The 18614-nt window shown below is 40.1% G+C and overlaps 1 protein-coding gene across 2 annotated transcripts in view; it reads left to right on the forward strand.

Moving 5' to 3' along the window:
* The window catches only part of nlgn2b (neuroligin 2b), an 88761-nt gene that overhangs the window by 45646 nt on the left and 24501 nt on the right, over nt 1–18614 (forward strand). For both annotated transcript variants that reach the window (XM_088088360.1, XM_042499594.2), the window contains exons 3-4: nt 4983–5036; nt 11029–11178. In XM_088088360.1, coding sequence (XP_087944486.1) covers nt 4983–5036; nt 11029–11178 — 204 coding nt within the window. The remainder of the gene's footprint in view (nt 1–4982; nt 5037–11028; nt 11179–18614) is intronic.

The following is an 18614-nucleotide window of genomic DNA, read 5'->3' on the forward strand; positions in this document are numbered from 1 at the left end:
ACTCGCCTACTGTCAGGCAAAAACATCCACCTCTTCATGAGCTACCTGGGTGTCCTTCTTAATTTAATAATCCATTGGAGAGCTTTTGAAAATGCAGATCTGCAGGTAAAAGAACACAAGATCAAAGTCTAACTTTTGTGGCAAAGCATATGCTACTGATGATAGTTAGAAGGGCTAATGCTAAAATGTAAAAAATAAAATAAAAAGTCTGTGATTACTGAGCTCACCTGAGAGTTGAGCAAGAAAACATATGGATGCATTACTGCTCTTATACTCTATGAGGTCTTATTACAGAATAAGTCTACAGTGGTGCACACAGAACTGTTGTATTTTACCTACTTAGTTAGATTGGGTATTGAGTATTGCAGATTATTTATTTTGTTGCTTAATGCTTCATGGCCCAACAAAAGATGGAAACAGATAAACTGCTTTTGGGAAATATCAAGTGCTAAAGTGAGACCAGAGCACCGAAGAAGAAATTAAAAAATGGGGACTGAAAAATAAATCCTTTTCATCATCACTCTCACGGAGCATGTACATACATGAGTACAATGATAACTCTGCGGTTACAGAGTGTATTCTGTACAATACATATGTCACATACTCCGTAAGAGGATGATGTAGAGTCTCCTGTGTTATTCCCAGGGGACAAGGTGTGCAAATGAGTGAGACTGATTTAACATGTAGCCCTGTCTACTTGTCAGAATCTGTCACTTATTGTCAGGGGTCACTGCTTACACAAGGCTGATGCTGTCCCCGAGGATATGTTTTGCCCTATGTGCGAGCAAGAAATAGAGACTGAAGGAGACTGAAGTGCTCCTGAATTCAAACACACTACGTTTCACATGGAACTGCTGTCACAATCTAGCTAAGATAGTTTACATGGTGCCAGACTAGAGATTATGTCCAGCTTTCAAAGTCCTATTTTTATAAGCATTTGATTTTAATGACTAAAGTTAAGGTTAGGGGGAAAAGTCTAAGGGGGTGTTTTTTTTAATGAATTTATAGGTCTCCGACTTTTGATTTTGATTTTTGATTTTTTTAAAAATTAACTGTCCCATATTTTGGTTTATGGCCCGATACCTGCAAAAGTAATGACATCCCCATCAGTGTCGGTTGTACTTTGTGTGTAGTAGGAACTGTTAGCACGCTAAAATGCTAAAATGAGATCGAGAACATGGTAAAAATTGTACCCCTTTAGCTAGCTTTTAGCTCAAAGCGTTAGGTGACTGTACCCAGACTCAAAGAGCTGCAAGTGTGGCTGTAGACTCGTGTTGGTGTTTTAGCTAGTCTGAGCTGCTTTATGTCATACGTTAGCTTGCTAACTTGGTCCCAGTGAGTGATGGTCAAGCATGTTTAGAGGGAAGAAGTTGCTGCTGTGTTTGGCAGCAAGCAGTACCATGGTGGATGTAGGTGGGCTGATATGAATTGGCAGCACAGAATCATACTTAGTCTCAATCGAAATGTTCCAGATCTGTCCTGCACAACTTGTTTTTGATACTTTTAATCTCCACAGTACAACATTATGTGTTATTTTCCCACCTTAAGTCGTGCACCTATCTGTTCGATCTGTTTGAGACCCGGAAGTACTCTCACTGAAAACGTTCTCTGCGTTATACTTGGGACAAAAGAAAATTCACAGCTCTCTTTTCTTCCTGCATCTTTTCACCCCTCCTGCTCTCTCCTCCCTGAAATCATCCCTGCCTCTTCTCCTCTCCCCTCTCCTCCATCTTTATGCAGATGGCGGTAGAAGGGGTCACTGTTCTGCATGCAAATGAGCTTCTTGCCCTTCCCCACCAGGCCACTATGTAGCCTGCTACTTCCTCAACTCAAATGAAATTCAAATAACTCTGTAGAATAATGTAAATACCAGAAATGTTCTTGTGGATTGAACAGTGAGTTTTGCTCCCTTTATCTCTCTCTTGCTTCCTACCTTTTTTTACAGTGTTCTGACCTGACTCTGCTGTGTGGCCAGGCTGCTTATAGGCAGGAGCACTGTCTCACTGCATTCCTGTTTCCTCAAGACACTCCTCAGCCATGGGCCTAAGATCCTTCATTTTTATTGCCGCTAGAGCAGCCATTTACTGTGGTCTTTATTAAAAACCATATTTCAGGAAGCAGGACAGTGGAGGCGAGGATGAAGCTGGAGGCTGGGGGAACAGTTGAGGAGACGGAGAGCAGAGGGATAGGACTGCATGTGCTGGAAGCTGCTGCCTAGATGCAGTTTGGGGGGGGTGGGGGGTGGGGGGTTGAACCGAAGCTGTGTCTGACACCTTGTCAAGCAGACAGGCCACCATAGACATGACATACTGCAGCTTCATCCCGTTTTGCACTGAGGAAATGGGGAGGGACGGGAGACAGCTTGCGCTCTGGCCACTAGCTCACTGAACCGAACACAAATGCTGTTGACTGAGAGATGGAGCCGCATTAGGTCAAACAGCACTGGGACAGCCCAAGCCAAATGCTCCCGCGTAGGCCAGTGCATTTCAGCGACCAGTGGCCCATTACATCATGTGACAGTCAACCTACCGGCAGGCTTCTCTACTGAGGCAGAAAGGATGGATGGTTTTGCAAAAATAAGTGTGTGTGTTTCCCGTTGGCTACAGCCTACTTTTTGTCCTGTCTAATCCATTCGAGTATTTCTTGAAAAGTCCGAACTTTGTTGTCAGAAGTTAAGACCTAGATACAGCCATGAGCAATTCTTTCAATTCAAATCACCCAAATACAACCATATGATCTTGGCCACATTAGCATTTAGCAATGCTACCCATACCTGAAAAAGTGTACAGTTTTCTACTTTACCTTTACTTTCTGTAATGTTACTTTCGGAAACAATGTCTGGGATTCTGGGGAAAACCTGTGCAGTTCTCGGCTGCTCCAACAGTACTGGCAAACTTAGACTTTGTTAAAAAACACAATTTCAAATTCAGTTTAAAAAATGTAATGATAATTATTAATGGACTGTGAGTATCGGACAGGTCCTCTTAAAATGAAGAGTGTGCAATATTTGGCCAGCCCATCCGGAGCTTGGGTAGCTTTGACCCTCTATCAGAGACCTGTAGTTGGTATTTTGTTGCTCATCACGTTAGGTTTCGCTGCAGACCGCTGCATTTCTTACAGAATTCACAGTTGTCTAAACCACCACAACCCAGACGCACTTCTAACATTTAAGTAAATGGGAAAATATTTTTCTGCCAGAACACCTGATTTGGTTTGAATGCAGCCTTAATTGTTTTCAATCCATTTGTGCTACTTAGCATATTAGCTAATGTGCTAAACTAAGATGTGAACATGGCAAACATTACATCTACGAAACATTAGTTTGCTGTTATTGTCAATGTGAGCGTGCTGATGTTAGCATTTTGTCATTTTTTTCTGTTTCTTTTGTATTTTTAAACTTCTGTTTAGGTGAGGTCTTTTGGTGAGGTCTGACAGTGCATGTGTGTTTGAGCAGAGCTTATCCTCATGTATAGGTTAGGTCTTTATTGGGCATTAGAGAGTGAATGAAATCCGAGCAGTCTCCATTAAGTGGCGAGGTGTGGTTTTAGAGTGGTGCTAAGTAGTGAGGAAGTGCTGACAAGACGGAGGACTTATGTGCCTTTCTGTCCATTACCAGTCTGTCTACCTGTCTGCTCTGCAGCCTAGGACCAGTACTGTACCATCTCCCTCCATGGCAGGAAGTGCTCTCTGGATGAGGCGCCTGGTGGTACTCTGAGGATGCAGTAAATCCATTCAGCATTGATCCCTTTTCCATTTAGACACAAGATAAACATTTTATATCAGGAAACCATATTCATATAGAAGGGTGGGTGGCGGAGTGCAGCGATGCTCTGTGTCTCCTGTCAATAGACGCAAAGCACCATGAAAAGGGTACATGCCGTCACTTCTTTGTGAGGTTTCCTGCAGAAATGGTAGAAACGGACATGTCAGCAGCACTCTGGCAGAGTGATAAACCCCTTGGCAACATAACGTAAAACGTTCTTTAAAATGAGAAGCCCTCCAACTGGAGAGAAGGGGATGTGCTGCTGGGTGGGTCTGAGGAAGACAGCAACAGATGATAAGGACGCCGTTAACATGCTTTGTGTGGTGCGTGTGAACGTCAGTGTGTATATGTAGACAGTGTCTGAAAACGCCACAAAACACAGAGGTAATTGTGGTCTGATAGAAAGCTCCGCTGACAGAAACCTAGAAAAAAACAAATTAATGGGATCCTTATCAGTTAAGACTTACAAAGGTTGACGCACTGGGGCGTTGGTTGGTCACGGTGATAAATGCCTGTTATTGGCTGTGCCCTATGGAGCATTTAACTGGCGTTACCATTAAAGCTTAATGTGGGGCTCCTCTTTGACCTTGGCGAGGGGAATCCTGTCACAAGCCTTCGCGGGCGGCGTAAATATCAAAAGCGACTTGCTAATTTGGTTGGAACGACTCACATTTCAAGCCTGAAGTCGTACGCATGTCTCTGTGCACAGTGTGCGGTCACATGTATTCAGTTCATTCAGATCTGTGCTCGCCCTTGCGTGTCTTCAGAGTTATGTTTTGACAGTCTCTCAGGATCGTGCGGGGGACTTTTTGCCTAAGGACTGCAACGCTGTCCTGAGCCGGAGTGGGAGGCTGAGAATCTTGGCGTTCCTTTGCCTTTTCTGACCGAAATGAGTGATGGCTTGATTCTGCTCATTGATTTTTCTTTCCAAAGCAGCAGCGTGTCAGGACTGATAGGGAGAGGGGTTGAGGAGAAGTGGCCTCTGGGGTCATTTACGAGGCAGTGCGTGACTAGATCCTAAGCAGTTAAAACAGATGAATTTGGGGTTAGGAAACGGTGTGTAATACGTGTAAACATTTTGCTGCACTGAAAAGTAACAGAGCGTACATCTTTTGCTATTTTTCTCTTATAATCTTTTTCTTCTGCAAATGCAATCTTTTTGAATTTTGTCTTTTGTCCTCCAATCCCCCCTCCCCAACCCCTTTTTTCTGAATCTTAGGTCCGCTCACAAAAAAACATGATGAGTCTTCAATGAACAGACCGAGGGATGAAGGTATTTTAATTGCATGTTGTTGTTTTGTTTTTTTTTTCCTCATGCTCCATTTTTCCAGCTCTGTGGGGAATGTTGTGTTTGTATCTGTATAAATAATCACCTCAGACTCATCACACTATGTGCACATTATGTTGTCCATTGTTAACTGCTTTTATTGGCCACACAAATGTGCCATTCCTTCTCACAGGCACACTTTGAGTTCAAATGCATAAAGAGCCTCATACAAAGCAGTCACAAACGCTGCTTTTTGAGCACTTGCGCAGGCAGCTAATTTACTTCCCTTTCTGGGCTGCGATGCGGTTGATCAACCACACGCTGATGCTCTGACTATCCTGTGCGACGCATCACTGAAAATCAATATTGGGTCCTATTTTCACCTGCGTTTTTATTCTAAACACCTTCTGAAATGCTCTGCTGAATTATTGTCCTTCATAATGTTACTGGGCCTTTTCATTTTTAACCCTTTGGAACCTTGGCAAAGTGGTAAGAGTTCTCTCAAATACGTGGGGAGAAGGCGGTGAGCAACTTAACAACACATAGCTCAAAGAATATTGAGAAATTAGTGAAAAATGACAAGAAAATTAACTGAAAAAAGCAACAACAAAAAAAAGAATTTGACCTGGAAAAAGTGAAGTTTTTTTAAATTATTTTTTTCTGTAACATAATTCTAAATACATAATTATAATGATTATAGTATTTTATGGATTTTTTTTTTAAAAATTCAAATTTCCCTTTCAAACTAATTTTCAGGTCATTTTCCACATCAACTTTTACAAATTTTCTGGCATTTCTTTCCAAATTTTTTGTTAACATCTTTTCCTGCTTAGTAATTGCTAAAGTAATTCTGTAAATCAACTACTTTTTTGCAATTTGCAGAACATTTCTTGCCAATTTTCTCATTTACTTTTTTCCCACATGTTTTTGAAAGTAATCAAACAAAGTTTCAAATGGTTAAATACCTAGTGAGAGGTTCCTGAGAGCAGCATGAGAAAACTAATGTTGAACCAGGTTTGTTAGGGTTCAAGACTGAGTTTTGCATATTTCTGTGCATTTTCATGTTCAGTGCAGTCAAACTGAGACGCTTTCTCACTACTCTTCACTGATGCAGCCAAAATCCATGCAGACAGTGCCTGCATCTGTCTCTGCACACGTGCCCAGACATACTGTACATTACATAGCATTATGCACACAGCGTGCATTACATTCCCATCCGTGCATTGTGTGTCTACTCGAGTGCGGTGCATGTGCAAATCTACGCTTGAGTGCATGTGCTCTAATTTGTGCCAGTGTGTGGGGTTTTTTTTGTTGTTTTTTTTTTCCTTCCTTATTTTGGGCTCTGTGCTATTTGGGTATTGAATTCTCTCTCCCTTGCATTTCTAATTGCTGTGGTTTAAAAAGAGACAGATGTAGCTAATCCAATTGTGTGGTTTCTTAACGGTGAAAACAGAAGGAAGGATTCATGCAGGATTGCTTAGGAGAGGAGCAGAATGATAGAATAGAGATGAAAGAGAAAGGAAAAAGCTGAGCACCGCGAGAGCACAGGGGAGGGCGATGGGGGAGGGTGGGGGGGTAGTGATAATGAAGACAAGTGCATGATGAAATGACATTTACAAAGCTTTGAAAGTGAGAGAGATGTAGAGAGAGAGAGAGATGGAGAGGGTAGATGAGCAGGAGAGTGGTGGAGCTTGACATTTATGCGGACACCTGATGGATCTTGACAGGATCAGGAGGGCACGGGCAGGGCTGAATTCCTTACTTAATTGCTCAGGTGTGGATCGGACACAGGTTCCCAAACAATTGTTGGGGAAAAAAAACTATTATTAGCATCTTTTTTTGTTAAGGTTTTTGCAAGAGACTGCATTGTTCAGGCGTGGGTTTCGATGCGAAAAAAAATATTCAAGTGCTGAGTCAGGCTGAAACTTTCACGCCCAAATCAATTGAGATTTCCATAAGAGAATGAATGAGAGAGGAACAGAATAATGGAAAAGCAGAAAGTAGGCAGTTTCTATTGGGAGGTAAGACATTACTTTGAGAATGAAAGTGAGGCGGGGGTGGATGTTGAGGAGGATGGTATCAAGTTAGGTAGAAAAGAGAGGAGTGAATAATGTGCCAGTGTTTTGGAGGCAGGCAGCTGAGACAGTGAGCTCCTTGTTGGCCTTATAAGCCTTGGATTTGGGGCTGAGTGAAACACTTTCACCCCGTGACCCTGCACCCCTAATCACCCTTCTGTTTGTGCTGAGCGGCCTCTAATCACCATGCCATGTCCCTCACTGCAATACACATCCAACTCAGTTTCCATCCTTTTATTTTTGCAGGAAAAAGTGATTATAATGTGCGAATTGTGCCATATATTAAGGTTTTTATTATCACCAAAGGTTGCCTATAGCCAAATAAATGCCTTCTCAGCAAAATACCTGCACCATGAGCTATATTTTTACAATAATAATTTTTTTTCAAGCTTTCCTGATTAAAGTCTAAATGTTATGAGAAATAAAGTGTGTACATGTGTTGAGATTAGGGGTTGACAGATATTGGTTTTTGAGGGCCAATACTGATTATTTGTAGATAATGATGAACCAATATGCATTAATGAAATTAAACAAAGTTTTGTGTTGGAGTTTGTTATATTACAAGTTCTTAGTATTGACAGAAAGACATTTTTATTGTAAATGCATATCAGTTCCAAATATCAGTTATCGGTCTCATTAGCTGCTAATAATCAGTATCGGTATTGGCCCTGAAAAACCAGTATCGGTTAACCTCTACTGCCAAATACATCCATAGGACACATAAAAAATACTGAATTTAAAAAGGTATCCCACCGATGTTACTCATCAAAGTCTGTTTACAGATGTTGTGTATAAAAATCCTGCTTTTTGAGGGCTCCATAGGGTGCTGCATAAAATCAAATTTATTGCCTCAATTGACGTCACTCGATTCAGCGTCTGTTGGGCCTGAAGATGTTTTGGAATGAAAAAAACCTGGATACACATTTATGACCGTATGTTCAAGGACCTCTTGTGGTTGCAGTGATTCACAGTTGCTTTATCAACTGTTTTATATCATCATTGACTGCTGACTTCTCATTCCTGTTAACCAGACGATAGGGGCAGCAAGTCTTCAATACAAATCAAATAGCAACAGCGCAGGCTTTTCCGGACATCAACTGGGCTCAAAACAAGAGTCCTTATGTCTTGCAGGACATCTATGGCTCAAAACCTGACATCCATGGAAAATTCTCATTTTGAACTGGAGTATCTGCAGAGTAATTTCATACTCAATATGTAATGATAAAGAGGCAACCTTTTGAGCTGAAAAATGAAGCTAAAGCAGAAGTGCCAAAAAAAGCAGTTCCTCTAATGGCCACTAGAGACTGGCTACAGAAGCCAGGCGATCCTCATTTTAAAATGCCCAACATAATAGCAGTAATAAACATGTTTGCAGCCCGTAACAATAAAACAGCTTTGGCCTCTAGAGGTAATTTAAACATTGATTATAACTGTACTGAGATTGGTGGCCACATCCATTATTTTTTTACGGTTTATGGTTATGATGCATTAAATTAAATAAACTGTTTTGGTTATCTTTGCTGGCATTTTCACTGTAAGGAAACGGGGAGCACCAATTTCACCAGGCTCAGCTATACTGTGTGCATTGTTTATAGGGGCCACCATTGTGACGAGGCCGCCTAGCAGAGATCTGCATTCATACACTTTACTAGTTTCAATAAATCAATTTATTTCTCACGAGAAATCAGGTAAGATGGAATTCCAGTGAAATATAACCCCATCAGTTCCAACAGTTTGTGCTTTAAAAATAGACATTTGATGTTTAACTGGTTAACATCAGATATTCATACATTTGTAATGTGTGTAATTACAGCAGTTAAACCGTAATTTGATTTTGAAAAATACTGATTGGCCCTATAAAATGTCAGCTGCATGTCATTGCAAGGTTTCCTTTCTCTCCGGCTTTCAATTTTCTAGTGTGAGTGTTACTGTGAGGGCCCGCTGATATGTCACTCCTCTATACTGTCCTGGTAATGCCGGGATAATTGAACTTGTTTACATATCCTCTGGGAAATCAGCCCGGCTCCAGAATACACCAGAGGAGAGAAGGAAAAAAAGAGCAGCGCGTCAGAGTGCACGACTGAAAATCTTTATTTTTAGCCACTCTGCTTGTGTCACACGTATGATCCATAAAAGATCTCTGCATGTGTGAAGCCATATGTGCCGTTTTCTTCCATCTCCGTCGGTGTGTGTGTGCGCCAATGTGAGTGACGCACCCAAGTGCATGTGTAACCTGAGATTCAGGTGGTGATGCAGGCGGGTGTGCAAATACGTGAGTAGAATTTGTTACCACGGCAACAGGCATTCAGTGAGTCGGTGCGATGGAATGGCTGGTGCAGTTCTATTAGCAAGAAGCAGTTTCCATAGCGACTCAACATCGCAGCTGCCTATGCAAGTGTGTGTGTGTATGTGAGTGTGTATGAATACTGTGTGAATCCTGTGTGATTCTGAGTGTTCATTAGCGTACCTCTCTATGTATAACTTGCTTTCATATTTTTTCATCCTCACACTCATGTTTTCTTGGTGTGAACCTCCCATCCATGTCTCTACCCCCGTCAGGTCTCTCACACTGCCCTATTTTCATCTTCCTCTCTCTGACTTACCCCCCTCTTTATCTCTCTCCCTCTCTCCCATCTCTGAGTGCTGAGGCTCATCAGGGTAAACAGATGCTGTGGCTGTTATTTATGTTTCCACTTGGTCTGGCTTTCATACAAATTATCCACAGGCCCTGCACAGTGCAGACGCTCAGCCTAACTGGGCTGCACTGGCAGCTCTCTCAGCCTTATTCACGCGCAGACACTCAGACCGTACCACAGACGCTCTGAGAGGGGGGGTTTCAGAAGGGAGGGGGGGTGGGCTGACAAAGCGAACCATAGCAACACACTGATGGGCACAAAGACACCAATAACAGAGAGGGCATCAGAAGTGGCTGCACCATTTGCTGCACACTTGGAGGGAGTTTGGGAAGGTACCATTAATGCATGGGACAGGGGAAAGACATGACATAGAATGAAATATAGAGGATAAGCCCAGTGGGGCAGGCATGAAATACTTGCTGCCAACTTAAGGGCAGTCCACTGAAAATGTGTCATACTTAGAACCTTTATATGCTGTGATCAAGTGAATCACTGGCTACAGGAGGTTAGAAAAAGCTGCCTATGGATCTATTTAATTCCAATGTTACTGCAGATATACACATCTAGAGCTGTCACATTTAAGTGGGGAAACTACCTGTTAACTTTGGACATTTAACTCTTTGAAATTTCAGCAAATTGGCTTGATTTTTTTTCCAAAATCATGACAGGGCTAACTTAACAACACATGGCCCAAAAAATTGAAAAAAAAAACTACAAAAAGGTTACATGAAAATTACCTCAATATAAGAAAAAAAAGAAGCAAGAAAACAACCTTAAGGAAAATAATAAAAAAAAAAAATTATTTCTTTGTTCTGTAACAGAATTTAAAATATATAATCAAGATAATTAAAAATACAGATTTCTTTTTTTTAAGATTTGTTTTAGGCCTTAATGCCTTTAATTGATAGGAAAGCTGAAGTGTAAAAGGGGAGAGAGAGGGGACGGTATGCAGCAGGGCCAAGGCTGGAATCGAACCTGCAGTGGCTGCAGCAAGGACACAGCCTCTGTACATGGGGTGCCTGCTCCACCCACTGATCCACCAGGCGCCCAACTATAGTTTTTATGGACATTTTTCCATTGTTTTTTGATGATATGTATAATGCTCCTAAGGTAATTTTCACTAGAGGATCATTTTCAAAAATTGTTGTCTCCATTAATCGCTTTGATACAAAAACATGGGAAAATAGGCTCCAGGTTGAAAAATACTGTAAAATAAGTGAAAAGGCTCAATAGAAGCTCTTAAAAGTGTGTGGGTAATGAGCACTATTGTTGGTCTGTGTTGTGCAGATATCCGGGATCGTCGTAAGAAGCCCGTGATGCTGTTCATTCACGGAGGCTCCTACATGGAGGGCTCAGGGAACATGTTTGATGGCAGCGTCCTCGCTGCCTATGGAAACGTCATCGTGGTGACCATGAACTATCGGCTTGGTGTGCTCGGTAAGTTTAACACCCATAAAAACAACTCCTTTTGCAGGCTGCTGTAGTCCAAATAGACCAGAATCAGAATCACTTTTATCGGCTAGGTTTCTATAAACGTAATGTGACCCAGTGTTTTTATTGCTCTCTATGTACTTTAACCGAAATATGCCTTTTTTTTATGTGATACTGAAGATTCAGGTCCAGACATTGTCCAGGGTTTCCATTTCACACATGTTGCACACAGCAGAAGCATTCTCACCTACTGGAAATACTTTGTTTGGTTTAGGTGAGGGGTGATGCCGGGGTAGAGCGTGCACAAGACAGGAAATTACGCTAATAACACCGCAGTCACTTTGTCGGTTCCTTATTTGGTCAAAAACAATAAAGTCTTTGGCTTACTGTGACGATTTCAGCTTCAGCCTGTACCAACAGAATTTCCCAAATATCGTCATCTTTCCAGTTAGACATTTCTATCACCATCTGTTTGTTTCCTCCGTTTTTGTGCAATCTATATAGTAGAGACGTCATCAGCACGCCCACTTGCTCGCTGTGAATTCTCCGGACAATTATCTGCTCTATTCATACATAGGCTCAATGGGATATTACACAGAGTTTGTAACAGGGAGCTGGCAGGGTAAAGAAGGTGTAATGTCCAAATCAACACTCAGATACAGCTCCTCTGAGTAATGCTGAGATAGTGTCAGGTTTGCATTGCATGTGTGAAAGGGGTCATAGAAATACAGCTAAAAACCTAGGACAACAAAGCTGAATAAAGGTAATTATAAACATTTAGCTATTGTGTACATGCAAGTAGGTGAAATATGATATAGTTAGTCAGTTGCTGTAAATTGTAAACAATAATACAGTAATGCAAGTGTTGTAACAGGATGCTTTATAAACATGACATCTTATGTTGTCTCACTCTAGCTAGGCATATAAGTGTCAGTATACACCTGTAAGAGCAAACACTGTAAAGATGCTGTTTGGGCGTGTGACATAAAGCAGCTACTCATCTTAAATTATTTCAGCAGTGTTGACATACTACAGCAGAAAGAACATGTAAGGGGAAGTGCAGATAGTATGGACAGATGACAGACAGGTATATATTGTGATTATTCCAAGAGAGCTTCTGTATAAGACAATGTCACATAAAAAAAAAAAAATATTGATTTCACACTATTTTAACAAGTATATTTTCTTTTTCTGTTTAATATTATCTCTATTTTTTCTGATGGAATGAGAATTTGCTAAAGAAAGTTTACATCACCTTTCAAATTTTGATGACCAAGTTGGAAAAAAAACAGCTTTTCTTTCCAGCAACATATAATGTAGTAATAACACTCTTAACATGGTTAAAAAAAAAATTAAAAAAATAAAAATATGCCAGTAAATGACAGAGACACAAGTTCTGTGTGTGGCAAAATCTTTGACCAAAACATGGGCATTCCTACAAGGGTTTCTATGAATACTCTTAAATTTTGACATGGGTTTCCCAAAGCATCAATTAATAACATGCATTTGCATGTGCATTTGACACTCCTGTAAGAGTCGCTTGACATCGGCGGACCATGGTGTTACATGAAATTCTTTATACGCTTAAAAGTGATGTATTTGACTGTAAATCATGCTAGGCATTAAAAATACATAAACCACAAAGCATAAATGTTGTAAAACACACAATAGGAGTATTTTATACTGGGAATTGTTCAGGATTAAAAAAATATGTCGCTGCCATACTGGATTTTTCAGGTTTAATAATGTAAACCTTGGTAGATTTCCCTCTTTTTGAGGCACAAACTTACTGCGATTTATCGAGAACACATATTAAAACTAAAATGAAGCATTGATGATTCCATAAATATGCATGTCATCTACTGTCAGTGTCACTCTGTCATCATCAAGTGGCAAATCAGCCAGAAGAGATTAATATAGTGTTCAAAAAGAGAACGATGGTGAAGGAAACCTAAGTTGTGCAAATCAAATGTTCAAATGTGCTGCTGTTCAACATGCTCCACAATGTGCATGTAAATTTAGTTTTATTTTATTATGTAGACATCATCAGTCATTTTACACCGAGTGTCACGGAACAGAGAGCATCAGTGGTCATGATAAAGGTAGACATAAAGCAGCAGTAGGCAGTTTTATTGAGACGTCATCCAGCAAGGATCCCATAATAAACTTCCGGCAGATTGTAATTCCAGTTAAGAAAATCGAGCCCATCATGACTTTGGCCAGTCAATCAATCAATTCAATGCACTCTTATATCAAATATGATTAAGTAGATCAGTGTATGGGGACGTCAGATTATGGTACAAAGCACATGCATACCCCCCCCCATGATCCCCCCACCCCACCTACATTCTATCAGATCAGATCTCCAGCGTCCGTCTGCCTTCCCTTTAACTTTATGTGTGATTCGAATGTAATTCAGAATTCATAGAACTGTAATTCCATCTCTTGTGATCTTTAAATTCCTCTTTAGTAGTGTAGTTTCCCAGGGAACGTTATAGATTTTTCACAGATTTTTGCAGTCTTTAGAGGGAAGAATTACCGTGTTTTCTCTGCCAAAGGAAAACAAAAAAAGACCGTTGTAATGAACACTACAAAATGGGTCCAGGATCAATAGATGGTGTAATAAAGCGTTTTTACATGGAATTATTTAATTATTTAATGAAGTTACTCTTTAAGATGCTTTTGGGAAAATGAGGCCCTGGCTTATGCTGGTGTTTTTAAGACCTGACCCAACTGAACCCAACTGGTACTGCTAAATTTAGAAGCTGAACTCGACCTGTGACTCAAAGTCATGTGTTTGCTTTATTGCATCCATTTGTGACTGTAAGCTCGCAAAACTGATGTAACACAGTGGCTACAGTCTGGTAGCAGAAGACTAATGCACACCTGATCTTGCAGACTGCACTACACTTTACTTACATTGCAGGTGTGAGACTTTGGAACGTGTATGTACAATAACAGGGCTCCCACGAATCCTTAAAAAGTCTTAAAAGGCTTTAAATTTATAAATCTAAAAATAAGGTCTTAGTTGGTATTATATGGGATTAAATTAATCTTTTAAGAAGTCTTGCTCAGGTATGAGAAGCAAGATTTTTTTAAATCTTTTTTTGACGTTGCATTGTAAAATCTCAAAATGATTATCAATATATATTTATTGCTAAATTATTTAATAATTACTTTTTTTAACATCATCATGATAAGAATTCAAATAGTGGAATCTCACATGCATATTGAGAAACATGTAATCGCTCAGAAAACTGTCCAGAAATGCCAGATATTTCCCACCTCTATTGTTAAACTGAATAGATACTTTTATGATAATATATGTTCATTGTCTTCCATGTGTTCCCCTCCAAAAAAAGGATTGTTTTTTCAGCATTTAACATAGATCATCTAACTTTTCCCTTATCAAAACTCATGTGTCATGCTACACTAAATATTAAATAAATAATATTAAATAATAAATAAATATAATTATTTATTTTAATTTGTATTTATTTATTTATTAACTATTTTTATTTATTAGAAAATTGCTTTTAAACTCAATTCCAAGTGGTATTAAAAAAGGTCTTAAATCTCCCCTGCTTAAGCTGCAGGAGCCCTTAATAACTGTGTGAACAGATCCTTGCTCTGATTAATGTAAGTAATTTCTTTGCAAAAGAGATTTCATAATAAAGCACAAATAGGTTTATTTACAGTTTTTTTTCTTTTTTTCAGTGAATTAATTGTTGTGTTAATCTACACTACTGTAGAAAAAAGAAAAAAACGGGCAGGATGTACCTGGCTGTACATCAGACACCACCGACCACTTGGTGCCTTTAGTGTTACTTTCAGTGTATTTTTTTTATTCTGTTTGTCCATTCTGTCAGAGCTTTGCAGTGCTTACATGGCCTGTGACTGTGTGCTGAACTCTGTGTGTGTGTGTGTGTGTGTGTGTGTGTGTGTGTGTGTGTGTGTGTGTGTGTGTGTGTGCGCGCGCGCACGCGTGCACATGCGTGCGCATGTGTGTATCCAGCCCTCGTGTAGTTGGATATCAGAGGAGTTGAGTATTTACATTCGCCGTCATCTTTCGGAGGTGTTTGCACACAGACTATGTAATGCTGGCATTGCGGTTGCCAGGTTGGGTAATCAGATCTTGTTTATTGCATCACGCCTGTTTCAACATATCAGAATAATGATAAACAGAGAAATGGGAGTAGTTTAGGATGGCGTCCAAGAGTTGCAGCGAGTATTAACAGAGGGTAACATGATCCAGAGCATTATTGAGAGTGCCAGTGGAGAGAGAGTGAGAGAGAGGGGACAAGGACAAACGGAGAGTTAGTGAAACGAGGAGCCGGACCTGCAGCTTTATCCTGCTCCTTTTCAGTTTGTTATGAGCTCTTTTTCACAGCTGGCAGACAAATCGTGACCGCTAACAAATTGGGCGTGAGATTCAGTTCACCAGTTGAAATCAGGTTTGTTGAATGTTGTATTAAATTGATGGAAATGCTCCTCTGTGGTTTGCCTCCTTTGCAGCGATCACGACCCGGTCAATTTCACATTGACATTGTTACCGGCGATTCATGTTGGAGACGTTTGAAGTGCTCTCATGAAATTGTACAGAATCTTTGCTGCACACACAGTAATTAAATTACATACAAAATACATACAGATAGAGGCTGAGAGAGATCCTGCTGTATGATTATGAGGGATGACGCAGTGTCCTCGATTCCTTTAACATTGTTGAAAATTTTGGTATGTGGGCGAATGTGTGCTCTCTCTCTCTCTCTCTCTCTCTCTCTCTCTCTCTCTCTCTCTCTCTCAGATATGCTTTAAATGGGTTACTGTACTAAGGAGATTATTTTTGTGTGTGTGCATGTGTGTATGTTTGTGTAGCGTGAGCATGCATGTTTGCCCATGTGCACTTACATATCTGCTTGTGCATGTAACAGCAAGTGTGTATGCGCGTGTGTTTGTGTATGCGTGTGTGTGTGTGTGTGTGTGTGTGTGTGTGTGTATGCGCACTACTCAGTTGCGTGCCGTGCGTAAAATATATATATGAATAATGCACCATCCATCTGAATCTTTAATAGTGCTCCTCTCCGACACTGTGAATTTGAGTCAAAGTGAGAAACACAAGCATGCCGTATTTTAAATAGTTTTATGTTCTAAATCTTATGTATTATCCTGTATTTACACACACGGGAGCTTACACATGCCAGCCCCGTTTCATACAATGCCTGCGCCTTTAAGAGAGTGATAGGGAGTCAGGAATAAGGGAAGAAGAGCGAGCGGGGGAATAGAGACAGATGAGCGAGGGAGAATCGTAGAGAGACAGTGAGGGAAAAGGAAACAGAAGGGGGGAGATGGGAACAGTCTAAAAATAAACCGTCAGAAATGCTTTTTTAAATCTGCAGCGATGCAAAGTATTCATTCAAATAAATGCTCCTGCAGTGTGACCACAGCGTCCGCATGGTTTCACGCCTCGCGCTTTCCCCCCCGCAACGACACATACACGTCATTTTTTTTCCAGCAAATGATTTACTTTTCTTATTAATTCATGATGCGCCCTGTCTGTCGTCGTGGAGTAAAATGGGTGAATGAGGAGAAAATGTCTGCTGCACACAGCCCGGTTCAGAGGTTTGGTGACAGTTGAGGATCCAGAATGCTCCTCGGCTCACCTTCTCCTACCTTCCTCCTGCTCCAGGCCCACAGAGCCTTCTGATTTGTGTTGCATAGCCATCTGTTCAGACTAATTAACTAATTAACTAATTAATGAACTCTGGGGAAAGGCCCACCATCGTGGACTCGGAGAGTGAGAACATTTTTCACCTCAGGAAGAGAGATGAAACGCTTCTCCTGGAAACGTTTCTCTACACCTTCCACCCCATTTCAGCTTTTTACTTTTAAGGAAGAGCAACCTATTTAGTAGGGCTGGAAATATATGCTTATCTCCTGATTTAAGTTTGTGTGATGTGTTGCAAATTTTTAGATATTGCAATTCTACAAGTATTTGGCTCGATTATATGATTCATAGCGGTTTTTGTTTGGGGTTTTTTTAACACGGAAAAGTTAAACCATACACTTCTAGAGACTTAATTTCATTAGGCATATTTCCAAAAACACCTGTCAGTCGGTCTGTCTGACTGTGATTTCAACAGCAACATACACTGAATAGAAATATAGTAAATAAAATGTGCATACACTACAAAATACTATGCTTTAGATTAAACTCAAGCAAGCCTAAAAAAATGCTATGATCAAAAATCACCCAATTTCTTTTAGCAGATATACTGTATAAACTCATTGTTATTCCAATGACGTACATATTAAGTGGCAACCTCCAAGGCTGAAAAATAAAGCCAATGCTGAATTTTCACAAACTGCAGTTTCTCTAATGGCCCCTTGAGGCTTGCTCCAAGAGCAAGTCAATCCGTGTAGCACCTAAAATTCCCAATTTACAGTACACCATGTCGAAAAGTTGAGTCATTCACTTCTAAAGACTTAATTTCTTGAGGCATAATTCCAAAAAACACGTCAGTCAGTCTGACTTTTATTTCCACATCATCATATACTGAATAAAAATGTTTTATTTTAAGAGTGTATATACAAAAAATGAATTCCCATACCTTGATTTTTTTTGGCAGCCGTAAGAATTATAACTGCCACATTGATTTGATTTTTTTTGTAACCTTTTAAATTGGTTAAAATATATATTTTATTATAGAGTTGCATATGTTTATTAGAACACAAATGAGTGCTGGGGTAAGAGCGAGCCGCAGAGCCGAAAATGGGCCTTCACACAGAGGCTGTAGCAACTCAGTTCAGCCAGCACAAACCTCAGTGGCTGGGGCTCACAGTGGGCTGTGTAAAGGCAGAAACACAAAGTTTACTGAGTCAGGATGGATTTGGATGAGTTGCTTGAGATTGCGCTTGCTGAATTCACGTTCCTAAAGCCGCTAAGTAAACGTCCATGTCCTTGGACTTTCGCTCATTTTCCATTTTCTCACTTTGGCTTTGTTTTTCTTTAACAGTAATGACATCACCTTATGCATAGATTACAACAGTAAAGGCTTTAACTTCTTTCCAGCTTTGGATATTAGTTATATTAATTAATTGCCTTAACCTTTCAAACCAAGCAGCAAAACATTTCTGAAACTGACAAAACTTTTTTTTAAAAATCCTATCAGAGATCCCAGAATTTCTAAATATATCTAACATCTTGGGCTGTATTTGAGTATGCATTATATGTAATGTATGTACAGAATTTTGGAAAATGCATTTAAAATTATGCACAAAACTTTTGAAATGTTTTCCATTTAAGGATGTGGTGCATATATTAAAAACAAGTCTCAGGTATGAATATTCATTCATATCATTGTAAACATACCTGCACAAAAAAAAACAATACAGATTATGGAATTAGATAATTTTAAGAAAAGGAATGAAATCTGGATGTTGAG

Source organism: Plectropomus leopardus, chromosome 15 (assembly GCF_026936395.1).
Source record: "Plectropomus leopardus strain MGB_pleo_1.0 chromosome 15, ASM2693639v1, whole genome shotgun sequence".
NCBI classification, from domain to species: Eukaryota; Metazoa; Chordata; class Actinopteri; order Perciformes; family Serranidae; genus Plectropomus; species Plectropomus leopardus.